General features: G+C 39.9%; 3 protein-coding genes across 3 annotated transcripts; all 3 read left to right on the forward strand.

Moving 5' to 3' along the window:
* The first annotated feature begins 5718 nt into the window (after positions 1-5718).
* On the forward strand, positions 5719-7386 carry LOC139406069 (gamma-crystallin M2-like). Its single transcript, XM_071148535.1, has 3 exons — positions 5719-5800; positions 6091-6333; positions 6975-7386. Exons 1-3 carry the CDS (start codon positions 5792-5794, stop codon positions 7248-7250), a joined length of 528 nt encoding a protein of 175 aa, XP_071004636.1. The 5' UTR covers positions 5719-5791; the 3' UTR covers positions 7251-7386.
* A 3376-nt stretch (positions 7387-10762) lies between these two features.
* On the forward strand, positions 10763-11714 carry LOC139406070 (gamma-crystallin S-1-like). Its single transcript, XM_071148536.1, has 3 exons — positions 10763-10851; positions 10978-11220; positions 11383-11714. The coding sequence occupies exons 1-3, from the start codon at positions 10843-10845 to the stop codon at positions 11662-11664; spliced, it is 534 nt and encodes a 177-aa protein (XP_071004637.1). The 5' UTR covers positions 10763-10842; the 3' UTR covers positions 11665-11714.
* A 3356-nt stretch (positions 11715-15070) lies between these two features.
* Positions 15071-18333, forward strand: LOC139406071 (gamma-crystallin M2-like). Its single transcript, XM_071148538.1, has 3 exons — positions 15071-15190; positions 15585-15827; positions 17987-18333. The coding sequence occupies exons 1-3, from the start codon at positions 15173-15175 to the stop codon at positions 18248-18250; spliced, it is 525 nt and encodes a 174-aa protein (XP_071004639.1). The 5' UTR covers positions 15071-15172; the 3' UTR covers positions 18251-18333.
* The last annotated feature ends 8651 nt before the right edge of the window (positions 18334-26984 follow it).

The raw sequence follows: 26984 nt of genomic DNA on the forward strand, positions 1-26984 counted from the left end.
ATTGCCTGCTAACATGAATTTCGTTTAACTAGGGAAATTGTGTCACTAATCTTGCGTTCTGTGCAACAGAGTCAGGGTATATGCAGCAGTTTGGGCAGCCTGGTTATTTGCGAAATATGAAGACTATTTCTTCCTAGCGAAGACAGCCAACTTTGCCAAATGGGGGATGATTTAACAAAGCGCATTTGCGAAAAAAGCACAATCGTTGCACGAATGTACCTAACCATAAACATCAATGCCTTTCTTAAAATCAATACACAGAAGTATATATTTTTAAACCTGCATATTTAGTTAAAAGAAATTCATTTTAGCAGGCAATATTAAACTAGGGAAATTGTGCCACTTCTCTTGCGTTCATTGCACGCAGAGTCAGGGTATATGCAACAGTTTGGGCTGCCTGGCTCGTTGCGAACTAATTTGCCAGAATTGTACGTAATTATGACATAACATTGAAGGTTGTGCAATGTAACAGGAATATTTAGATTTATGGATGCCACCTGTTAGATAAAATACGGAACGGTTCTGTATTTCACTGAAAGAATAAACATTTTATTTTTGAAATGATAGTTTCCGGATTTGACCATATTAATGACCTAAGGCATGTATTTCTGTGTGTTATTATGTTATAATTAAGTCTATGATTTTATATTTGATAGAGCAGTCTGACTGAGCGGTGGTAGGTAGCAGCAGGCTCGTAAGCATTCATTCAAACAGCACTTTCGTGTGTTTGCCAGCAGCTTTTTGCAATGCTTCAAGCAATGTTTATGACTTCAAGTCTATCAACTCCCAAGATTAGGCTGGTGTAACCGATGTGAAATGGCTAGCTAGTTAGCGGGGTGCGCGCTAATAGCTTTTCAAATGTCACTCGCTCTGAGACTTGGAGTAGTTGTTCTCCTTGCTCTGCAAGGGCCGCGGCTTTTGTGGAGCAATGGGTAACGATGCTTCGAGGATGGCTGTTGTCGATGTGTTCCTGGATTAAGCCCAGGTAGGGGCGAGGAGAGGGACGGAAGCCATACTGTTACACTGGCAATAATAAAGTGCCTATAGGAACATCCAATAGTCAAAGGTATATGAAATACAAATGGTATAGAGATAAATAGTTCTATAATTCCTATAATAACCTCAACCTAAATCTTCTTAACTGGGAATATTGAAGACTCATGTTAAAAGGAATCACCAGCTTTCATATGTTCTCATGTTCTTAGCAAGGAACTTAAACGTTTGTTTTTTACATGGCACATATTGCACTTTTACTTTCTTCTCCAACACTGTTTATGCATTATTTAAACCAAATTGAACACGTTTCATTATTTATTTGAGGCTAAATGGATTTGATTGATGAATTATATTAAGTTAAAATAAAAGTGTTCATTCAGTATTGTTGTAATTGTCATTATTACAAAAAAAAAAAAAGTAAATAAATTGGCCGATTAATCGTTATCTGCATTTTTTGGTCCTCCAATAATCGGTATCGGCGTTGAAAAATCATGATCAGTCGACCTTAAGAGCAGTTGGAGGCCACGGAAGGAGTGTTGTATGGCATTGAAGCTTGGTTAGAGGTTTGTTAACAGTGTCCAAAGAAGGGCCAGATGTATAGAGAATGGTGTTGTCTGCGTAGAGGTGGATCAGGGAATCACCTGCAGCAAGAGCGACATCGTTGATATATACAGAGAAAAGAGTCGGCCTGAGAATTGAACCCTGTGGTACCCCCATGGAGACTGCCAGAGGTCCGGACAACAGGACCTCCGATTGGACACACTGAACTCTATCTGAGAAGTACTTGGTGAACCAGGTGAGGCAGTCATTTGAAAAACCAAGGCTGTTGAGTCTGCCGATAAGAATACGGTCGAAAGCCAGGTCGATGAAGACGGCTGTCTAGTACTGTTTTTTATCGATGGCGGTTATGATATCGTTTAGGATCTTGAGCGTGGCTGAGGTGCACCCGTGACCAGCTCGGAAACCGAATTGCACAGTGGAGAAGGTACGGTGGGATTCGAAATGGTCAGTGATCTGTTTGATAACTTGGCTTTCGAAGATTTTAGAAAGGCAGGGCAGGATGGATATAGGTCTGCAACATTTTGGGTCTAGAGTGTCACCTCCTTTGAAGAGGGGGATGACCGCAGCAGCTTTCCAATCTTTGGGGAACTCGGATGATACGAAATAGAGGTTGAGCAGACTGGTAATAGGAGTTGCAAAAATGGCACCGGATAATTTTTAGAAAGAGATTGTCTAGCCCAGCTGATTTGTACGGGTTCAGGATTTGCAGCTCTTTCAGAACATATGCTGTCTGGATTTGGGTGAAGGAGAAGCTGGGGAGGCTTGGGCAAGTAGCTGCGGGGGGTGCGGATCTGTTGGCCGGGGTTGGCGTAGCCAGGAGGAAAGCATGGCTAGCCGTAGAGAAATGCTTATGAAATTCTCGATTAACGTGGATTTATCGGTGGTGACAGTGTTTCCTAGCCTCATTGCAGTGGGCAGCTGGGAGGAGGTGCTCTTTTTCTCCATGGACTTTACAGTGTCCCAACACTTTTTGGAGTTAGAGCTACAAGATGCAAATTTCTGTTTGAAATGTCTGCCCTGGAAGTTAATGTCCTCGTAGAAGATTATCTGCAAGAGACCACACATCAAATGTTCAATTCCCTGTCTCAAGTCGTTTGCTGAAGTTCTGTGAAGTTCTGTTAGTAATACACGAGGATAGGCACCCTACTATTAAGCAATAAGGCCCTAGGAGGTGTGGTATATGGCTAAGGGATGTGACACATGACGCAACGTGGAGTGCCTGGATACAGCCCTTATCCATGGTAAATCGGCCATATACCACAAACCCCGAGGTGCCTTATTGCTATCAAGAACTGTCTACCAAAGTAAATAGACCAGTAAAAAATATTTTTTGTCGCGGTCTGATACACCACGGCTTTCAGACAATCATCCTTCATGTCTCAAACCACCCGGTTTATAATATGCAATAAACTATGATGATCTAAATATCCATCCTTACCTATCTTTATTCCATTTCAAGCTATCTCCTGTACTTTTCCATTAGCTGAATCCAAGATTGGGCTGTGTTAGAGGACTGACAGGCTGACCCAGAGCTGGCTGATATGTGCACACCTTGTTTGATGTTCTTTGTGGGATTCTGTCCAATGACCTGCGGCTGCCAGTGGGATTTATACTTTATACGCACCGTAATGAGGTTTTGTTATTCACATTTTATGGAACCTGATGAATAAGCAGGTATGCAATCACTGTCTTTCTTTTTCGCTATCACAACTCACAACGAGGGAGTGCCCAAGGCGCTGAAGACACAAGGAGGAAGCAGGAATGTAAAGAACAGAGTGGATTTCTTAAAGTCCAGTGAAAATGCCACTTTTAAAAATGTATATTCTGTTAACTCATACCCAAATAATGTTGAACAATGACTCGTATTTGTGGCAAAAGCATTGGAGAAAAAATGTAATCCCACCTCAAACTTGTATTTCAAACAGAATGCTTGCTATTTCCTCATAGTGTATGATATCATACTCCTGAGGTGGATGAGCTGGCCAATTAGTGGTCTAGAGGAGGATGAGCTGGCCAATCAGCGGTCTACTTGCATGAATGTTTTTTATGACTGATATACTCCTACACCATTCTGTTGAAAAATGAAAAGCTGCATTTTAACATACTTAGTTTTTAAAATATTGGAAGGAAAACTATGCTGTAGGTCATATTTCATTTAAATCTGGAAACTGGACAGTTACTTGCATGTTTAGGAGTCTACCGTTTTTGAATGCTGTACAGATGCACAAAATTATGGTATTTATGAAATATTATGTTAATAATCGGCTAATTTCGGGAAAGTGAGTTTAAACATTGAACCGTCAATATCACACTGAATTTATTGCTCTCTTTTTCAAGAGAGAGACTTGTCTATAAAATACATTTGTCAGTCCCATTTCCCACAATAGTAACCCTAATTTGTGGGAACTGTCATAATGCAACTGTCATAATCTCTGTTAATCTCTGTTAATCATAATCTCATAATCTCTAATTAACTACAGTGTATATGATTGTGTTGTCATGTGTGTCTTTGTAAACAAACAAAGTATAGTTTGAAAACGTTCAAAGCTATCATTTCAATCTCATGGACAGTCAATCCTTGCATCCATAGCTCTGTTGTTACGTTTCCCCAGCCCCATCCCCCATACAAAGCCAAGTGGTGGAATTGCCATTGGGCTGAAACAAACTCAGGATTGTGGCTTCAATCAAGGGCATGCTTCAAAGTACCAATAACAGTAGTTCGAGAATAAGGGGCTCAGCCTTTACAAAATTGTTTTTGTAAATGAATGTATTGAAGGATGTAGGCTTTAGCTCAGCAAGTTTATACAGTCATGTGATGGTCAGCAGACCCAGGTTTGATCCCAGATGGGTCTCTTTGTGAAGGAGGTTCAAGTGGATCGGAGGTGCTTCAATAAAGTACAGTCATGGATTTTTGCCTGAGACATAAAGACTTCACTAAGCTCCCTGAAGTAACACTGGCTTACAGGGGACACACATAGCAAAATCACAAGTGTTAAATGTAACACTCAAAAGTGTCTATATAGTGCCATACCACACAGAGTTAACGTTACTGCTTCTGTCACTGGCCAACAATATTTGTTGTAATCACTTTGCACTGGTGTTAAGTGTTTAAAATATTTTTAATCATGTAAAGGAGATAAAATAACCACTCAAATTCATGGACAGAGATATGGATTTAAGAAAACATGGTCCATGAGATTACCAGCAAAGTTTCAAACATTTTGAGGCTATACATTGTTTGTTAACAAATACTAAAAGCTCTGAGGAAGGCCTTTAGGCTGATAAGTAAAGTGTATTAAAGAGCAGTGATATTAGCAAGAGCAGCGTGCGGGTTTCTTCTTTTCTTTTTCTCTCTCTCTTGTTAACAAATACCAAAATTACAACAAAATCAAACGATGGCATAATACAGCTGTAGATTGAGGGTTAATATCTCTAATCTGTGGTTTCAGATTTGTTTGTTATCGAGTCACAAAGACCCTATAGTCATCCAAGAACTCTCTACTCTGACTGCACATAGCCCACAGAGGAGTTCCGTACACACTTTGTCATTCTTGAAATATCTCAATAATTGTTCCCGATCTGAATGAGACATAAATTGAAGGATTGAAGAAAGTAATTCATAGTGGTCACACTTTCAAAATGAGAAAATATCCCTGTTCTGGTTCAGAGTTTACGTTGTGTCAATCATTTGACAGCTTTCTTTACAATGCATTGCCATGCTCTTTCCTCTGTCTCCACAGTAAATTAAGAGCACATCAAAAGCCACAAGAGGATCCCATCAGCGACTACTAAATTCTGACTCGATATTGACTATTGGGATGAAAGTTCAGTCATTATCGCTCCTACAACTTCAGACTTGCACGACGAGACAACACAGTTGCAAAACGAGACAGTTCCTGAACATGATGCTAAAGACAAAATAAAATCACAAAAAAAAATGTATTTTAGATCGAACAATACTAGATGCCATAAGAAACCAATAAAGATTCCATGATAGCAGACTGCTTGGATAGGCTGGGAGAGGTGGCCATTAGAACTTTCACATCACAGTTCTGGAAATTCTTTGATACGGAGCCATTGCAAAGGGAAATTAAACTTGAACAAAACATTTGGCTGATATGCAAATCAGGCTAATTTGCTTAACAAAGGCTTTCCTTTGTCGGCACATTCTGCATTTCCATATAAACCTCAGCAGTACAGCTGGTGAGTGGGAGGTGAGCAATAACAATAAAAAATGGGGAAGGTAAGAAGGAGTCTTTAGATTATATAGATAATATCATAGAATATTTGTAAAACGTGTATGAGAAACTTTGCTCGACAGAAAAAGTGCTTATGCTTTTAGTTATGTTAATTTGCCTTGATTTGACTACTGACTTTGATTTGATTTTTTGTCACTTCTGTAACTTCAAGCAGCATTGTAGGTATTGCAGCTTGGCAGAGGAGCAATCATTACAGCCACATATTGGAAGAAGTACTGTATAAAAGGTATGGCTTGCATCTTACCAGGCTTTTCTGTATCTATCTCTCTTCCAGATTGTATTCTTTGAGGATAAGAATTTCCAAGGTGGTAGTTATGAATGCAGCAGTGACAGCCCAGACCTGCACTCCTTCTTCAGCCGCTGTAACTCTATCAGGGTGGAGAGCGGCTGCTGGGTTCTGTACGAGCGCCCCAGCTATGCAGGCTACCAGTACATCCTGACCCCTGGGGAGTACCCTGACCACCAGCAGTGGATGGGCTTCAACGACAGTATCAGATCCTGTCGATCTATCAAAAACGTAAGACTACCTACCAAAAGTACAAACTGTAAGCCTAGTTTGAAGATGGGACTGACAAATCTGACGTTTATTTGTGTCAGTAGATAGATACTGACAACTTGAGGCAAGAAGTTCATAATCATTGCTCAAAGTCTCCAGGAAACAGTTTATTGATTTGCATTACTTCTAGCATTTATTTTGCTTTTTGACAGATGTTTTCTCGATCTTAAATGTACCCATTTTAAATCAGACAGACATCACTAACTTGTTTTTATTTATTTTATGCTTGTATATTTGGGTTTTGGCAATTAGGATGTTAAAATGTGTCTGACCAGATTTGGATGCAGGGCAATGCCCAGCTTGAATGGAATGCCCCAGGGTGCACCAACCAGGCAATGATCAGTCAAAAGCCAACAGACAATAAGGATAGATAAAAGGCTCATGTTTTGGCAGCAGTTTGCCTCATGTCCAGGCCCATCTACATCAGTTGTTGAAGGAAACCAGGACAACAGCCAATAAACCAATTTAAAGAGGCATCCCACATTTCTAATATAATTTTGCATACTAGATGAATGACAATTCAAATAATTAACATGATTACTTTAATATGATTAATTAAGGATACTGGCATTTATATATTTTTGGTTGTATTTATTTTGCAGGTCTATGGAAATTCCTACACAATCAGATGCTATGACAGGCCAGATTTTGCTGGCCATATGGCAGAGTGGAGTGAGGACTGCCCATTGGTCCACGAAGCATTCAAGTTCCATGAGTTCCACTCTGCTGTGGTGATGGACGGTGCCTGGGCATTCTACGAGCTGCCCAACTACAGGGGGCGCCAGTACTTCCTGGAGCGCAAAGAGTACCATAACTTCACGGACTGGGGCGCCGCCTCCCCTGTCGTGGGCTCCTTCCGCAGGATCACAGAGTTCTAGAACCTTACAACCTCTAGAGTTCTAGAGCCCTACGATGACCCCTTTCCCAGAAACCTCTCTGCAGTGCCTTATGACACCCACCTCTGTGTGAGAGTGTTGCAGTCTAACAATTAAAACTCTGTCTGATTCCCACATACCCCATTGTCTTCATTAATTTGACATGGGAATCACCGGGCACAAGTACTGTATGTCAACACCAGTAGATCTACTCACACTGTTTCTTTAGTCGTCTTTGCAACCATATCAACAACACTAAAATAGAATGTAACAGAATACAATACAATCCTGTATTGCCTTCCAAGGAACAAAGTCTTTACACAATCCTATAGGAGAAACCCATACAAATGAACACACAAACAGTTTGTAACACGGTACAGTGTCACACAATAAAAAGCCAGTTAAACATGCACAGTCTAAGGGGCAGCGTTACATTCCGTAAAGACAACCCTAGATGTCATCGCTCAACAGAAAAGGGAACTAACAAAGTAGTCACTTTGACAACCAAATCAAAACAGAAAGTGTTTCAGACGGGTTCTGAAAGATACCCATGAGGGTGTCCACAGAATGTTGGCAAAGCAACTAGAAAGACAACCCCTATGGATGCCCACTTGAATTCCTCATAAATTCCTCATAAAAGACAAATTAAAATAAAAAACTGACAAAAACTTAGGATAGGGAGTTACAAAAAATGTAGACCAAACCTAAAAGGGGATTAAGATTACGGCTTTGTTTGGCTACCTAAAGTGGAAGCGCTAATGTGAGGCGTAACTCTCCCAACATCTCCTTTTCCAGCAGATGTACTGGGCTAGCAGGTCTTAAATACCAGCTGGGCCAGCACTGGTGAAACACATCCTCACTAACGAGATCACTCTCTGGGCCAGCTCAGGTGTAACCCATTTTAACAAGGTAACCAACCTCGAAGTGGAGAGAAAACCCAAAGCCAGTAATAGCACGCACAGCAGACAAATACAATTCTGAGTTAAAAGTTGGATGATCGACACTTACATGTTTAAATTCAAGATGCATTACAATGAATCAGATTGTATGCAATTTTGCATTACTTTACCACTCAAAGACTTCTAAATAAAATGCTAGCATACCATGACATCTCAGCACACAACACAACTCATCAAGAGTAGGATTAAAAAGGTATTTCTCTGAGCAATGCACGCACTACCCATCTAGTATTTAAGTTTAGAAACAAGGGATATTCAGTACAACGGCCCATGTCAACATAAGCCCTTGTCACTGTGACAGTTTGCATATTACATGTGATGTACTACAACAACTTTATCCAGGATAATATTCAAATGTTCTGACTGTGAAACATGTTCACTTTGATGTTACACCTGCATCGTCATTTAGTTGTGTTGATCCTGGATCGTAATGGAATTATGTTTATCCTGTATTCAACCCCCTGAGTCGATACATATTAAAATCACATTTGCCGGCATTTACAGCTGTGATTCTTTCTGGGTAAGTCTCTAAGAGCTTTGCACACTTGGATTGTACAATATTTGCATATTATTATTTTTAAATTATTCAAACTCTGTCAAGTTGGTTGTTAATCATTCCTAGACAGACATTTTCAAGACTTGCCATATATTTCAATCCGTTTTAAGTCAAAACTGTAACTAGACCATTAGGAACATTCAATGTTGTCGTGGTAGTCAACTTCAGTGTCTATTCAGCATTGTGTTTTACGTTTTTGTCCTACTGTTTCCCAATGTATGACAACCAGATTGTCCTCTACGATGTTGCCTGTGCTTAGCTCTATTCCGTTTATTTTTATCAACAACAAAAAACTCCCTAGTCCTTGCCGATGCCAAGCACACCCATAACATGATGCAGCCACCACCATGCTTGAAAATATGAAGAATGGTACTCAGTGATGTGTTGGATATACCCCAAACATAACACTTTGTTTTCAGGAGATAAAGTTCATTTCTTTGACACATTTTTTTTAAAGTTTTACTTTGTGCCTTATTGCAAACAGGATGCATGTACAGGCTTTTCACTCTGTCAATTATGTTAGTATTGTGGAGTAACTACAATGTTGTTGATCCATTGTCAGTTTTCTCCTTTCACAGCCATTAAACTCTGTAACTGTTTTAAAGTCACCATTGGCCTCTTGGTTAAATCCCTGAGCGGTTTCCTTCCTCTTAAGAAGGAATGTTAAGAAGGATGCCTCTATTTTTGTAGTGACTGGGTGTATAGATACACTGTCCAAAGTGTAATTACTAACTTTAACCATGCTCAAAGGGATATTCAATGTCCTTTTTTTACCCTTCTACCAATAGGTGACCTTTGCGAGGCATTGGAAAACCTCCCTTCATTTGTAAAAAAAATAATATATACAATTACATTATGGTGTATTGTGTGTAGGTCACACACAATCTCAATTTAATACATTTTGTAAAACAACAAAATGTTGAAAAGGTCAAGGGGTGTGAACACTTTCTGAAGGCACTGTAGCCATAATATATCGATCCTGGATTGTAATTGAACTGTTTATTCCTGGATCTGTCTATATACATTTTGTGAATCAGAGCAAAAACAATTCTAACAAAAATGTGTCCTATTCATTTGAGATAGCTACAATCAGGACCATAAAACTATATTGACTTACAAAAGTTGTTAGAAATCTGTCTTGGAGTTGTGCTAGTGGGCTGTTTGAAACTGAGCTACGTATATGGAGGACCTCTGCACAAAAGAATTGAGGGTTTCATCAACAACGGCATGAAAGCTAGCAGTTGGCATGAAAGTGGTATGCTGATAATACAGGACTGCATTTGCATGAACTGTATGAACTGCATATAGAATCATATTTGGCCTTTTTAAGACTTTGCGTTTAAGACATTTACTTCTGGGTTCTGTAAGAGTGGCCTAGCAACTACTTCCTCCCTTCCTCTATAATGAAAGGTTGCACATATCATAATGAATACATAGACAAAAGGGCATTTGTATTCCCATAAAGACAGAATCATGTATTTCATTCATTACAAAGTTATTACAATGTATTACTGCTGGACTTTAAAAAAATTATTTTAACAACATATTAGAATGACACAATACAATAGTTTCAATATTTTATTTTCATTTTGATGTGAAGATAAGGGGTTATCTAGAATAAGGGATACTGAAACAGAGTAGTACAGTTGTAACATTTAGTTGTTTGTCCATTCGATACAGACAGCCTGTTAAGAGCTTGTGAAGTCCTGGCCTAAATGTATCATGACATGGATTTTCATGGGTTAAAACATACAGCGAGACTCATTCGATTTCCCATTCAATTTATTTGTTTAATGTTTATCTTAAGCTGCCCTTGGCGGCCCTGGATTGTTTTGGATCCCTCATGAACTGACTGAAATGTGGCACTTTCTACCTGCTATTGTGTGTGGATCAGTGATTCAGTGCTTTAGAACAATGCGTTGAGCCTAGATAAATATTTGAATAGCTGATTGAAATATCTGATTCACTTTGTGCTAACCATGTGCTTGGTGTTATTGTCTCTGCCATCTATAAAGAGTATACTTGCAGGCCCTGAGCTTTAGTGTCATTTACTGTGCCTGGTATTCTGAACTCTGAAGAGATGGAGAAGGTGAGTTGTGTTCCGGTGGAGATTCATATAATGAATGAGCACCTGTTCCAAAGTTTCATAGTTCTGTAATTTTTTGAACTATATGGAATTCAGAAATGTCACACGCTGTCTCTTCTCCTCCAACAGATTGTGTTTTATGAGGACAGGAACTTCCAGGGGCGGTCCTACGACTGCAAAGGAGACTCCGCTGACCTGCATGACTTTTTCGCTCGATGCAACTCTTGTCGGGTGGAGGGCGGCTGGTGGGTCCTCTATGAGCGCCCCAACTACATGGGTTACCAGTACATCATAGGTCCCGGGGAGTATGCAGACTACCAGCACTGGATGGGGTTCAACGACTGCATCAGATCCTGTCGGGTCATCAAAAAGGTAAGTCATGTAAACTAGGAGACTAACATTCTTTTTTATAGAGAAACATGATCATGGCCTTATTCAGGTTACTATCAGAACTTAGGTAGGCCCACACCTTTCAGAACTTCATAAACAGCCAATAATGACACATTCTTCGATGTTTGATCAACTTTTTCCCAGACCACTGGCCCCTACAAGCTGAGGCTGTTCGAGAGGCCCAACTTCGATGGTCAGTCCCTGGAGGTAACGGAGAACCTGCCCTCTGTCCAGGAACGTTTCCACAGCCGCGAGATCCACTCCTGCAAGGTCCAGGAGGGTTCCTGGGTCTTCTTCGAGCACCCCAACTTCCGCGGCCGCCAGTACCTGCTAGAAAGGGGGGAGTACCGTCGCTACACCGAGTGGGGAGCTCTGCATGCCACCGTGGGCTCCATCCGTCGCATCATAGCCACTGGAGAGAGATGATTGTAGTCGCATGGTGAGATTCGAATAAAGTTTTCTGATGATAAACATGAGCTTGATTCTGAGTATGATTGAGGTCACATGGAAGTTATAGAAGAACATGGAACTTTTATATCAAAAGGCATATATTATAAAACACAGTGGTCAATATCTTAGTAAATATAAATAGATTTGTATAATAACAGTTACTGTATACAATGAAAGGTGTATTTAAGGAATCCAAGAAGTAAAAACACAGAATGTTGCTCTGAGAATAAAAACACAGAATGTTGCTCTGAGAATAAAAACACAGAATGTTGCTCTGAGAATAAAAACACAGAATGTTGCTCTGAGAATAAAAACACAGAATGTTGCTCTGAGAATAAAGAATGTTGCACATAATGTTGCTCTGAGAATAAAAACACAGAATGTTGCTCTGAGAATAACAACACAGAATGTTGCTCTGAGAATAAAAACACAGAATGTTGCTCTGAGAATAAAAACACAGAATGTTGCTCTGAGAGTAAAAACACAGAATGTTGCTCTGAGAATAAAAACACAGAATGTTGCTCTGAGAATAAAAACACAGAATGTTGCTCTGAGAATAAAAACACAGAATGTTGCTCTGAGAATAAAAACACAGAATGTTGCTCTGAGAATAAAAACACAGAATGTTGCTCTGAGAATAAAAACACAGAATGTTGCTCTGAGAATAAAGACACATAATGTTGCTCTGAGAATAAAAACACAGAATGTTGCTCTGAGAATAAAAACACAGAATGTTGCTCTGAGAATAAAAACACAGAATGTTGCTCTGAGAGTAAAAACACAGAATGTTGCTCTGAGAATAAAAACACAGAATGTTGCTCTGAGAATAAAAACACAGAATGTTGCTCTGAGAATAAAAACACAGAATGTTGCTCTGAGAATAAAAACACAGAATGTTGCTCTGAGAATAAAAACACAGAATGTTGCTCTGAGAATAAAAACACAGAATGTTGCTCTGAGAGTAAAAACACAGAATGTTGCTCTGAGAATAAAAACACAGAATGTTGCTCTGAGAATAAAAACACAGAATGTTGCTCTGAGAATAAAAACACAGAATGTTGCTCTGAGAATAAAAACACAGTGTGTAAGTTTTCCAGTTATTTCAATGAATGAAATATCCTTGATTTGGAAGAATAGGTAACACTTCACTGTAAGCACTTTATGTACTGTACTTATTCATAAAGCCTTCATAACTACTACATAAGAAATGATCAAATCTGTCATAGGCCGTTATTAACGATATGAACAATGGCATAAGATGTTATGAAGATATTTATAACGGCCTATATGACTGGCAAATCTGTTGTCACATGCTCTTCTATCAGCTGTAACAAGTGACTTAAGTATATCTGCATAATACTGATTTTTACTTAACCTAGTTGACTTGGATCTCTTGACCACATCTACAGGCACAGCATTTAAACATCTTCCCAGATTCCACTAAAAAAAGTAAACAGTTCATGCAAACAACTAGGTAGGCTAATATATATATAAAATATTGTCCTTGCCTTTGTGGGTTGTAGATTTTAGTTCTATAAAATAAGTGGGTAGCTTCATGCTAAATTCACAGGGTGGCACTCTTTCTGTTATAATTGACCACTTTGACAACCAAGGGCTCTCTTCGGAAAAAGACACTAGTTGTGTTGCCTTTGGAATCCACAACATCCATTTAGGGATCCAAGTACTTTGCTTGAGAGAGTTTTAACTCCTGATAGAAATATGCAATACGCATGGGTAGAAATTATTATTAAGTTCAAGCAAATATGAAGTTGGGCATAAATGGCTAACTAAGAAATTGGAAGATACATAAAACAATATACCACAATGTTGCATTAACCTTTATAAAACACACTTTTACTAGAAAACCCTTTAAAAGTGTTAAATGATAAATAATGGTGGATCCCTGGTTGTGACTCCACTCTCCGAAGGTGTCTCAGGGGGAGTGGGATGTGTAAAAAATACATTTCCATTTCACACCACACACTTGTACAGGTTACACACTTGTGTGAAACGGGACAAATATAAGCACCCCCTATTTGCATTGTGTGATTGTCCTTTGGATGCTTGCCCAAAGCTGAGCTTATACGTGGTCAGAGTCATGACCCTTTTTCTCAGGTGTGAAGGCATTTAGTGTTACTGACTTCAAGAAGAGTGATCAGAAATTACAATCCATCTACTGTATCTGAGTTAAAACTTCTTTGGGATCGGTGTCCCTTCCACGGGACAGTTGAGCTAACGTAGGCTAATGCGATTAGCATGAGGTTGCAAGTAACAAGAACATTTCCCAGGACATAGACATATCTGACATTGGCAGAAAGCTTAAATTCTTGTTAATCTAACTGCACTGTCCAATTTACAGTAGCTATTACAGTGAAGTAATACCATGCTATTGTTTAAGGAGAGTGCACAATTTTGAACATGAAAAGTTATTAATAAACAAATTAGGCACATTTGGGCAGTCTTGATTCAAAATTTTGAACAGAAATGCAATGGTTCATTGGATCAGTCTAAAGCTTTTGACATACACTAATGCCATCTCGTGGCCAAAATCTAAATTGCACTGGGCTGGAATAATACATGATGGCCTTTCTCTTGCATTTCAAAGATGATGGTACAAAAAAAATAGAAAATAACGTTTTTCTTTTGTATGATCTTTTACCGGTTCTATTGTGTTATATTCTACTACATTCCTTTTACATTTCCACAAACTTCAAAGTGTTTCCTTTCAAATGGTACCAATAATATGAATATCCTTGCTTCAGGGCCTGAGCTACAGGCAGTTAGATTTGGGTATGTCATTTTAGGTGAAAATTGAAAAATAGGGGCTAATATTTAAGAGGCACTACAATGTTAGCCAACTCCAACTCTAAATGTGGTAGATGAAGGGTGAGGCATTGGTGTTGGAATCTTGAGGTGTATTGAACTGTAAGGACAGTCAAGACTTCATAAATACTGATCGGAGACAATAATCCAGCTATTCTTTCTGGGTAACTCGATGTTGGTCGACTCTTTCTACAGTAAATGTGGTGGTGTGCTGTGTACAGTAGCCTAGATGGAGGGTGGGGCATGATGGTTGTTGGAAATGCACCTGTCAGTTCCATTGCAGATGTTAAAGCTTACAGAACAGAGCAGTTTGGCCAGAAGCCAACTTCATGGAGGCCATCGCACAACCAGCAACCTGGAGAACAATTTAATTACATCAATAAATCAGTTTCTGGAATCAGGCATTGTAAGATCAAAAGGTCAACCTGTATACAATCACTGGGTAAACATTGTATAAAACGGGCACACTTTTAAAACAGTTGCTGCATCAGCTATTGTGCCGATATAAATGCTGAGGCTATCCAAATGACAATGATTCCCCTGGCATTGCATTTCAATGTCCCACATATATAAATCTGGCCCATGGCAGTGGTGATACCACTGTATGTGAAAGGAGGCATAAATATTGAGTTATCAAAAAAGTCGGAGATAAGCCCCAATCATGGACCGCATTGGAAAGGTAGGTCATTTAACAGTCATTTTCCTTTTTGCCCCGTCTCTATATTCGCACCAAATTGGGTTGCAAAAGTCCAGAAACTTTCCAAAAGTTACCTGTTTTTTCAGAAATCCTGGTTGGATGATCCTCGGAATCAGGAGGGAATGAGCAGAGAAGGAATTATCCAATTTGGAATCCTCCAACCAGGATTTCTGAATATTATGAACTTTGTGAAAGTTTCAGGAAATTTACAACCACCTAATTTACCTTGCATACTCCCACCTACTTGCCTGGTCAAGCAAAGTGACCTCTGCGCTCACATTTAGTTTTACTTAAAGTTAAAGAAAATGTGGGCCACCGTGAGATCAGTCTGGTTTCACAAAGCTACTGACCCACCTCCCCTATTTTGAATCCACAGATCGTCTTCTATGAGGACAAAAACTTCCAGGGTCACCACTTTGAATGCTGTAGCGATTGCCCTGAGTTGAGTTCCCACTTTAGCCGCTGCAACTCCATCCGTGTGGAGAATGGGAACTGGGTGTTGTACGAGAGGCCCAACTACCTGGGCACTCAGTACATTTTGACCAGTGGAGAGTACCCCGACTACCAGCGCTGGATGGGCTACAATGACAGCATCAGGTCCTGCCGCGTCATCCGCAACGTGAGTCCTATCAAGGAGGCAAAGGGTTTGGCTTGAAGATTGGGGGCCATGCCGGGCAATATTAGTTTGGGTTAATGCTGATTGAGAATACAATTATCTCCTTTTTATTTCTCCCCATCTCTCTCTCTTTCTCTCTACCTCTCTCTCTACCTCTCTCTCAATCACACAAATGTATACATACAGGTTGGCACACACAAACCTGCGTGTTAATACATACAGTGGGGCAAAAAAGTATTTAGTCAGCCACCAATTGTGCAAGTTCTCCCACTTAAAAAGATGAGAGAGGCCTGTAATTTTCATCATATGTACACTTCAACTATGACAGACAAAATGAGAAAAAAAATCCAAAAAATCACATTGTAGGATTTTTAATGAATTTATTTGCAAATTATGGTGGAAAATAAGTATTTGGTCACCTACAAACAAGCAAGATTTCTGGCTCTCACAGACCTGTAAATTCTTCTTTAAGAGGCTCCTCTGTCCTCCTCCAGTTGAAGAAATCAAGCAATTATTAGGAAATGGAAGACATACAAGACCACTGATAATCTCCCTCGGATCTGGGGCTCCACGCAAGATCTCACCCCGTGGGTTCAAAACGATCACAAGAACGGTGAGCAAAAATCCCAGAACCACACGGGGGGACCTAGTGAATGACCTGCAGAGAGCTGGGACCAAAGTAACAAAGCCTACCATCAGTAACACACTACGCCGCCAGGGACTAAAATCCTGCAGTGCCAGAGCATTTGGATGATCCAGAAGAAGATTGGGAGAATGTCATATGGTCAGATGAAACCAAAATATAACTTTTTGGTAAAAACTCAACTCGTTGTGTTTGGAGGACAAAGAATGCTGAGTTGCATCCAAAGAACACCATACCTACTGTGAAGCATGGGGGTGGAAACATCATGCTTTGTGGCTGTTTTTCTGCAAAGGGACCAGGACGACTGATCCGTGTAAAGGAAAGAATGAATGGGGCCATGTATCGTGAGATATTGAGTGAAAACCTCCTTCCATCAGCAAGGGCATTGAAGATGACACGTGGCTGGGTCTTTCAGCATGACAATGATTCCAAACACACCACCCGGGCAACGAAGGAGTGGCTTCGTAAGAAGCATTTCAAGGTCCTGGAGTGGCCTAGCCAGTTTCCAGATCTCAACCCCATAGAAAATCTTTGGAGGGAGTTGAAAGTCCGTGTTGCCCAGAAAAATCCCAAAACATCACTGCTCTAGAGGAGATCTGCATGGAGGAATGGGCCAAAATACCAGCAACAGTGTGTGAAAACGTTTGACCTCTGTCATTGCCAACAAAGGGTATAGTAACAAAGTATTGAGATAAACTTTTGTTTTTGACCAAATACTTATTTTCCACCATAACTTGCAAATAAATTCATAAAAAATCCTACAATGTGATTTTCAGGATTTTTTTTCTCATTTTGTCTGTCATAGTTGAAGTGTACCTATGATGAAAATTACAGGCCTCTTTCATCTTCTTAAGTGGGAGAACTTGCGCAATTGGTGGCTGACTAAATACTTTTTTGCCCCACTGTATGTCCTGTGCAGGCTTCTGAGGAGACAGAAAAGAACACAAAAATGGTAGATAAGAAAAATGTTGCAGCCAAGCTGTCACAACTCAAAACCTAGAGCAGTGGAGGATGCTTCTTGGAGAAGGAGAGTCAAATGTCTTCCCACATATTTTTGTCTGTGTTAAATTACTGCCACCGCTCTGGAGCCACGTCATGTGGGACCTAACGTTGCATATCTCCACCCAGCATTTTTCCCAATAGCTTTCCCAATAGCTCTTCCCATGTTCTCATCAATCATAATGTACAGCCATATGACGTGAATATTCTGTAGTGTATTCAATCAAAACCACTGACCAGGTATTCGAAATAAGCAAAGAAAATGTAACAAACATACTAATATGCAGGTGTATTTTTTTCAAGCTGAGTGGGGTGTTAGACTAGTTAATTACATGAATCCTAAAGTGCAATTTCACAGCACAAATCTGTAATCAGATATGCAATGCCTTAAAACAGTTCAAAAGTTATGAGCATGGGTGTGCAAATATGAAACGATACAATATATGTATAATGTATATTTGCATATCCTAAATACAAATCCTATTGGGTGTTCCCCCCCTACCATCCACCCTCCCCCCAGACATCTGGCAAGTTCAGGATCCGCCTCTACGAGCGTCCCGACTTTGCAGGTCAGATGATGGAGTTCAGCGAAGACAACCCTAACATCCCCGAGCACTGGCGTCACCCCGAGGTGCACTCCTGCAACGTGATGGATGGCGCCTGGGTGTTCTACGAGCTCCCCAACTACCGCGGCCACCAGCACCTACTGGAGAGGGGCGAGTACCGCCACTTCAACGACTGGAGGTCCAACGTGGGGTCCATTCGCCGCGTTCAGAACCTTTAGAGCTGCCTCACAGCATGCCTGTTTATAATCATAACTTTTATTTTCACATTTATTAATAAAATGAAAACGTTGTGCTCAAATGAGAGATGGCTCTTTCTGTTCTTTCATCTGACACCTGAATGTCCCCACCCCTACTGGTGCTTCTACACCTGCATTGCTTGCTGTTTGGGGTTTTAGGATGGGTTTCTGTACAGCACTTTGTGACATCAGCTGACGTAAGAAGGACTTTATAAATAGATTTGATTGATTGATTGATCACTGCTTTCACTACTACACCCAAGAATGGTCATTTAGAAAACAGCACATTCTTTTACATGGGGATTGACCTATCATCAGAGGAAAAGTAAGCTTGACTTGACAAATTAACTTAAAACACCTGTGATATCACAAACTATCGTCAAACTCCGGTGTTATATTTTACTGTAAACTGAGACCCCTCTATACTGGTGGTTTCTAAAACAAGGGGTATATTTCATTAATTTAAATTACTTTAACGGTTAAAAAGTAGTCACTTCAATTAACTTCAGCCATGAAAAGTTTGGATGCTGCAGCTATCAAGACTTATTGCTGTCAGACTATCAAGACTTATTGCAGTCAGACTATCAAGACTTATTGCAAAGTAAACTCCTTGCAGATGATAAAGACGTACAGCAGACTATCAATACTTATTGCAGTCCAACAATACTTTTTGCAGACAATCAAGATTTAATGCAGACTAGCAATATTTGTTACAGACTGTCAAGACTTATTGCAGACTACAAAAACTGTATCGTAGACTATCAAAACATATTGTAGACTATAAAGACCAACAATCAGAATAAATCACAATCACTTTACATTCTAATTTGACTTAGTGAATAGGTGCTGCCAGCAATAGACCATGTACAAACAGAATACAGACAAAGTCAACATAGTCAACGTACAGGATATATAATATAAGTATAATAAACATAAAACATAAAACTCTGGAGTAAAAGTTGATTTACAGTGAGGATATACAGTGCATTTTACAGAGGGAATATATATCTATATATACAGATGAAGGGATGCTGCCGTGACAAATACTTTATATAAAGTGTATATACAGTGTAGTGTAGATGTGTACATAGTGCAAATGCAGTATAGTACAATCAAGACTTATTTCATACTATCAAGACTATTGGAGACTATCTAGACCTTTCAAAATCTATAAAGACATATTGGAGACTATCAAGACGTATTGGAGACTATCAAGACATATTGGAGACTATCAAGACATATTGGAGACTATCAAGACGTATTCAAGACTATCAAGACGTATTGGAGACTACCAAGATGTATTGGAGACTATCAATACGTATTGGAGACTATCAAGATGTATTGGAGACTATCAAGATGTATTGGAGACTATCAAGACGTATTGGAGACTATCAAGACTATCAAGACATATTGGAGACTATCAAGACATATTGGAGACTATCAAGACATATTGGAGACTATCAAGACGTATTGGAGACTATCAAGACGTATTGGAGACATTCAAGATGTAGTGGAGACTATCAAGACGTATTGGAGACTATCAAGACATATTGGAGACTATCAATACGTATTGGAGACTATCAAGACGTATTGGAGACTATCAAGATGTATTGGAGACTATCAGGATGTATTGGAGACTATCAAAACGTATTGGAGACTATCAAGACTAACAAGACATATTGGAGACTATCAAGACGTATTTGAGACTATCAAGACATTTTGGAGACTATCAAGACATATTGGAGACTATCAAGACGTATTTGAGACTATCAAGACGTATTGGAGACTATCAAGACATATTGGAGACTATCAAGACGTATTGGAGACTATCAATACGTATTGGAGACTATCAAGATGTATTGGAGACTATCAAAATCTATTGGAGACTATCAAGATATTTTGCAGAATCATACTGTCAATATTTGCGAAAGCATTTCACTCTTCTTTGTTTCCTGACTCTCTATTCTCTCATTGAGCCAGCATCTACTGTACATTGCCTCCCAGCCTGGTTGTCAAATTGAAGCTTTCCCTCAATCATGCAACACTCCCCTCTACTGGAAATGCTCAAAAAAAAACTTTCATTACAGAATTTTGTGGGGAAATCATTTTTTTATTGTTATTTTATTTTATTACCCGTTTTCTCCCCAATTTCATGGTATCCAATTGGTAGTTACAGTCTTGTCCCATTGCTGCAACTCCCGTATGGACCCAACCAAGCCGCACTGCTTCTTGACACAATGCCCACTTAACCCGGAAGCCAGCTGCACCAATGTGTTGGAGGAAACACCATACACCTGGAGACATTTCAGCGTGCATTGTGCCCGGGCCCGCCACAGGAGTCGCTAGAGCGTAATGGGACAAGAACATCCCTGCCAGCCAAACCCTCCCCTAACCCGGACGATGCTGGGCAAATTGTGTGCCGCCACATAGGTCTCCCGGGCGCGGCCGGCTGTAACAGAGCCTGGACTCGAGCCTAGTTGCACAGCTAGCACTGTGGTGCAGTGCCACTCGGGAGGCCAGGGGGAAATTAATATTGAATACATTTCTCAATGGGAGCACTTCTCTTGACTTCTGATCAATACAAATGTTTTCTGTCAGTAACATGAAATGCTATAACGCTTTAAAAATTGCACTAAAACTTGTAGATAGAGATCGAGTGTAATTACTGTAGGGAGACTGTGAAGTTTTCAAAAAAATGATGTGGTAAAGGTAGTAGGACTGTGTATCGTCTCTGTTTGTAGGCACTAGGTGGGAGGGTTGGAGAGAGAGGGGTGTGTGTGATGCGTCAGGTCAGGGGGTAGGCCTACGTGCATCCGCAGAGCGTGTAATGTGGTATGCCAGGAGTGCAGCACCGTTACCATTGAAGGTGGTCAATAAGCAGCATGCAGTTAAACCTTCTAACAAAAAGGTCAGACCACCGTGCTGATGACTCATGGGATTTGCCAACAAGGGCCCAGAGCATGCCAGTCCTGCTTTGTGCTGATGTGAGCAGGCACAGGGCTATCTGAAACAACACAGGCATTATCAACACAAAGGCCAGCACTTTCCCCCAGCTGGGTCACTGACCTCTACTGTACCCTTGTTAACCTACACTGGCCTCTTCTAGCATGTGTAGAGGTTCAGAAAGACAGACAGGCTATACAGTGCCCTCTGCTGTTTGGTTTGGTGTGTCACACCAGGGTCATTTGGTCATAGCATAATGGCCTCCATCCAGATGGGGAAGCCAGCCAGCCATGCTTGCCCTGGTCAACAACTGGGAGGGAACACACTTGAATTGCCAATACAGGGAATGTTTCAGTGTTTTGACTTTGGGCATGGATAAGAATACCTTCCAGGAAGATGTATCAAGCCAAAGCCATGCCACCAGGCCAATTCAGGTGTTAATTACCTGGTACCTGTGGGATCTGCCACTGCATCTCATGCCAATGGAGCATCTCTGTGTCCAATGGAGACATCTGACACAGAGACGTAGCAGGTTGCCACCATAAGATCACAGCTTGGGGAATTAGGCTACTCTTCAGAGCCTTGCTGCTACTCATCTTCCGCTGGGGCGCAGGGAATGACAACTGACACAGAAGGAAAAACTACCAAGCAATATAGTACAGAGATGCACTATAGAGGATATATACTGTCAAAGTCATGGAGAGATAAACAAACATGTCCCTCTCCGATATGGCAGTGGTGGAAAAAGTACCCAATTGTCATACTTGAGTAAAATTTAAGACACCTTAATAGAAAATGACTCATGTAAAAGTCACCCATTAAAATACTACTTGAGTAAAAGTCTAAAAGTATTTGATTTTAAATATACTTAAGTATCAAAAGTAAATGTAATTAAAAATATATACTTAAGTATCAAAAGTAAACATATAAATAATTTCAAATTCCTTATATTAGGCAAACTAGACAGCGCAATTTTCTTTTTTCTTTTCTTTTTCTTACGGATAGTCAGGGGCACATTCCAACACTCAGACATCATTTACAAATGAAACATGTGTGTTTAGTCAATCTGTCAGATCAGAGGCAGTAGGGATAACCAGGGATGTTAACTTGATAAGTGCGTCAATTGGACCCTTTTCCTGTCCTGTTAAGCATTCAAAATGTGACGATTACTTTTGTGTGTCAGGGAAAATGTATGAAGTAAAAAGTACATTATTTTATTTACGGACTGTAGTGAAGTAAAAGTAGAAGTTATCAAAAATTAAAAAAGTAAATTATGTACAGATACCCCCAAAAAAGTATTTTTTACTTAAGTACTTTAGACAACTGCGATGGTCATGTTTGTGGTTTGTGAGCTGGACCACACTTACATGCTTATGGCCCCAAACCTCTTCCTCCATCCAAGATTCAGGCCAACATCCCCCATCCTCTGAGCTATTTATTTATGTTGGGGTCAGTGATAGGGCCCCACAGCTGAAATGAATTACTTGAATCCTATTGGAAAGAATGTGAAAATAAACTTTCCAGACCAGAGAGTTGCCATGTATGGCTGTGATGAATGAAAGGGAAAATAAAGGAACTTAGCTAGAGAAAGAGAGGGAGAGCGAGAAAGAGAGAGAGAGAAAGAGAATCTGAAAATAAAAAATGACAATAAAAAAACAGGAGAGAAGCAAAAAAGAAAGAGAAATGAGAGGTGGTGAGGTAACTCCTTGACAAGGGCCTAACCATCTCTGTAGGTTGACTGAGTACGACCAACACAACAGTGTTATATATCTCCTTGGGATAAAATTGCACCAGGTTTAATACCTGACAACATTATTATATTACACTAAGAAGTTAACAATGCTGCCAATACAGTTAACAGCCAGAAGCTGTGATGAAATCCTTCCCCTGCCCCCCCCCAGAGGTCTGTCTAAGAGGTTGACATGCTGAGGTACCTCTTATAGCGAGGGTTTTGCACACCAAACCCGATGCCAAGCCTAACCCGACATCAGCTATTCTCATGATCAGTTCTCTCTGCAATAATCTTAAAAGACTGTTCAATAAATGATGACCATTTAGGCACGTAACACAAGGGGATAAAATTAAAGCCATATTTGACTCAGCTCAAACGGATTTAAGACGATGAGGTCCAGTGTTACTAGAATGTCTCTGATCCAAAATGATGCTTTGATAAAAATGATCTTGGCTATAAATAGCCATACATAATGTATATACATACTGCAATATTTAGTGTGGGGTGATAGTTTTTGAAGTTTCAATGTTTTATGACAAATGCAATATGTTTTTTTTTATGGCAGTGTCCCCTTTTCAGCCGAGCTTTTTGTAGTTCATCTAAACCACATCCACTTTTCAGCCATCAGGTCCGGAGATTTAATTCAAACAAACATTGTTGCTCATGAAAGCTTTTCATTAGTGTCATGTCACTCACAAACCCTTCTTTGGACGGGTGCAGAAAGAGATGAAACAGAAGTAACCTTTTCCTCACACGTTGTTTAACAATGATGTAATGATGGGAGCCATGAAAGTGCTTTTGTAAACAACATAAACAAATCCAATAAATAAATGTTTTAATTTGTCAGACTAATGTCTTTAAACATTCACAATTTACGAACTCAATTACAAGATCCATTTTAAAACCGGCGTCTATCATCCCGAGAGACAAAAGCATTATGGGGAATGACTTTGGAACGATGGGGATGGGAAGATAGATATATAGTTGAGTCATTTGTCTGCTATGGCTTGTGATCAAAATATTCTCCCTAAAAAGCAAACAAGGGTCACACAACCCTAATTAATATTCAGCTTGCTGCTGATAGTGTTCTTAAAATAATCTTCAGTCCATTAGGGTGAACAGAGGTGCATCGGTCTTAATGATTTTCTCTCAGCAAGTGCTCATGAATTGATCGTCTGACAGTGCCACTCTCCCTCCATCTCTCTCTCTCAGTCTTTCTGCTAGTAAGAGAGGAGCGGCCACGCTGACTTACTGTATTTCTGGACATGCAAGCAGACAACTGCCATCTAAACTAGTTGTATCTAGTGTAAGAACCATAGAGTGAGGATGCATCAATAATTCTAGAATTGATTCAATGTTTTGGAGGCCATGTGGTTGAGGTCACGTTAGGTCAGTGTGCTGTGGATTGTCTGCCCATCATACTCCCAGCTGGCAGTGACAACAACCTCCCTGCCCGCCACACAAAGGCATGCTGGGACATTAATTAGGGCCCATGGGCCAAGCAGGGAGGACGTCCCACTGGTCCTATACTGAACCTGTCAGTAAGTCAATACGCATCTCTCTCTCTCGGACCTGTTGGACACAAGCACCACCCTCTGACAGTGCAGATGGAGAGTGGGATGATTAGGAGTCACGGTTTAGGATTATAAGCATGTGGCTAGTAACAAAAGGGGATTTGTCCACAACACTATCTAGTCCACATCAGTGACAGATAGTATTGGACACACATTGCACATTGTCGGTTGTCATGTGTGCAGTAGAGCCAAAGATTAGTATGAAATAAACCAAGATAGAACACAGCCTGTCGTTTCTAATGGGGAAAAAATTGCCATAGTGGGCAGAACAAGCACAAGCTATCAAGGTCCTATTGGCACGTTCTAGCATCATCTGCATATTTCCGCTAGGAAAGTGCGCACGTGCAATAACTAAATTCTAAATAATGCATTTAAAAAATATACTTTTGCAAAGGGTTAGGTTACAAACCTTAGTCCACTCTGTTCATAACAGATTTTAGTTTGGGGAAAAGAAAACTCTATTGAGATCAAATGTTTCATCAATGAGAAAGGTTGCAGAATGTCGGCAAAAATTCATCTCGTTCCGTCTTCTCCCACTACCTGCCAGTGGGCTTCCTCTGGAAATGCCAAGCGGATGCTTCACATTTAAACATCCAGTGAAACATCTGTCTCATTGTTCGATCTGTGGCAGAGCTCTTTAAGGTCAAGCTTTGTCTAATACTACACTATTTACAATGTTATTTTGTCACCAATAGGTGGCAGCATTGCTCATTACAGTCCTTGAATGTTGGTTGACTTTGAACATGAACACATTATGAAGTCTGTCCAAACTGGGCACCTTCAAAGCATCATTTTTGCATAGTCTTACCATTTTATATACAGTTGTGACATTGCTCAGTGTTCAAGTCAGCAGAGTTAAGATGTATCCCTATCAATACTGTATGTGTCATATTTGTACTGTATCAGGTTGGTGTCCTGTAGCTCCATTTTACAGTAGAGTTGCTGATTTATAATGTCCTTATCAAGCCATACAACACAACCAAACTGAAGCAAGGGTGAGGTGTAGCCTATAATTACGCAGAAACAGCAATATGACTGTCTGACTTTGTCCTTGATCAAGGCAGTCAATAGACAACTCAAATTACTGTCATCTTCCTCTAGCTATCGATCCTACACATGCTTTCCATCCTCTCTCTATATCTCTCAGTCACGCACACGCGCACACACACACACACACACACACACACACACACACACACACACACACACACACACACACACACACACACACACACACACACACACACACACACACACACACACACACACACACACACACACACACTAACCTTTGTGCAAAGGATTTACCAGAGGCAGATGTGACGTCAACAAACCTGAATAAAAGGATTGCCATGGAAACCCATCTCCCTCCTCCTTTTCCCCATCCTGCTGGATCTTCAGGCATGAATGCAGTGCTCCTATGACATCAGACTATTTTCAACACATACATCACATCAAGAAATTGATCACATTTTCTTACATGCATGATGTAGGCCTAGTACATGCTTACAAACATCAATTATTAAGGTTTCTCTCCCTTACCACTTACCAGTAATCATTTATTCACATGTTCGTATGGCGTGTAGGTCTATTTGACACAGTCCTACTTATGCTTAAGGCTATTTGTTAGTTTGCTTTATACATGACTGACTTGCAGCAAAACATTGTGTTTAGATTTGTTGAATAAGTTACAGGCCCTACACAGACTGTAGGAATGGTGTATTGATTAGCGAGTACTAGACCTAGCCTACACATCACATTTATAATGTCAGGAAAAAACTTCATTTGCATGTTGCTTTTAAAAGGCCCTCTAAAAAATAAATTGTACAATATTGTAACATGGTGACCTCTCACAAAAATGCTTTCCCCTAAAATTCAGTACAACATATTATCATGCCAAAATAAATCTGAAATATTGCTCTTTATTTTATAAATGTAAGACCAATTTCAGAACAACATTTTGCAACATTCACTGTGACTGCATCACCTTGGGTATGGACCGATTTTAGTGGCAATAATTCTTAATTTGTATTCGGTTATTGAATTTGAATGTAATACTTTTGCATTTGTAATGCACAAATTAAATCATTGAATTCATAAATTGAACTTGTATTTCATGATTTAAAACTGAATTGAATGAGTATTGCATTCAGTTAAAAAAAAAAAAAATCAAGTTAACAGTTGTAAAGTATTCATACCCCTTAATTTATTCCGCATTTTGTTGTGTTACAGCCTGACTTCAAAATGTATTAAATATTTACTTTTTCTCAACCATCTACACACAAAGCACCCCATAATGAAAAATGTAAATCATGGTTTTAGACATTTTAAACTGACTGAAAATGAAATACAGAAATATCTAATTTACATCCTGTAAGTATTCACACCCCTAAGTCAATACATGTTAAAATCAACTTTCGAAGCGATTACAGCTGTGAGTTACAGCGGTAAGTCTCTAAGAGCTTTG

Source organism: Oncorhynchus clarkii, chromosome 3, assembly GCF_045791955.1.
Source record: "Oncorhynchus clarkii lewisi isolate Uvic-CL-2024 chromosome 3, UVic_Ocla_1.0, whole genome shotgun sequence".
In the NCBI taxonomy this organism is placed as follows: Eukaryota; Metazoa; Chordata; class Actinopteri; order Salmoniformes; family Salmonidae; genus Oncorhynchus; species Oncorhynchus clarkii.

Excerpts from the sequence above, each read along its gene's own strand:
- LOC139406069 (XM_071148535.1), top strand. Across the intron at positions 6,334-6,974 it reads CCTGTCGATCTATCAAAAAC|GTCTATGGAAATTCCTACAC; the intron begins GTAAGACTACCT and ends TTTATTTTGCAG.
- LOC139406070 (XM_071148536.1), top strand. Across the intron at positions 11,221-11,382 it reads CCTGTCGGGTCATCAAAAAG|ACCACTGGCCCCTACAAGCT; the intron begins GTAAGTCATGTA and ends ACTTTTTCCCAG.
- LOC139406071 (XM_071148538.1), top strand. Across the intron at positions 15,828-17,986 it reads CCTGCCGCGTCATCCGCAAC|ACATCTGGCAAGTTCAGGAT; the intron begins GTGAGTCCTATC and ends CCCTCCCCCCAG.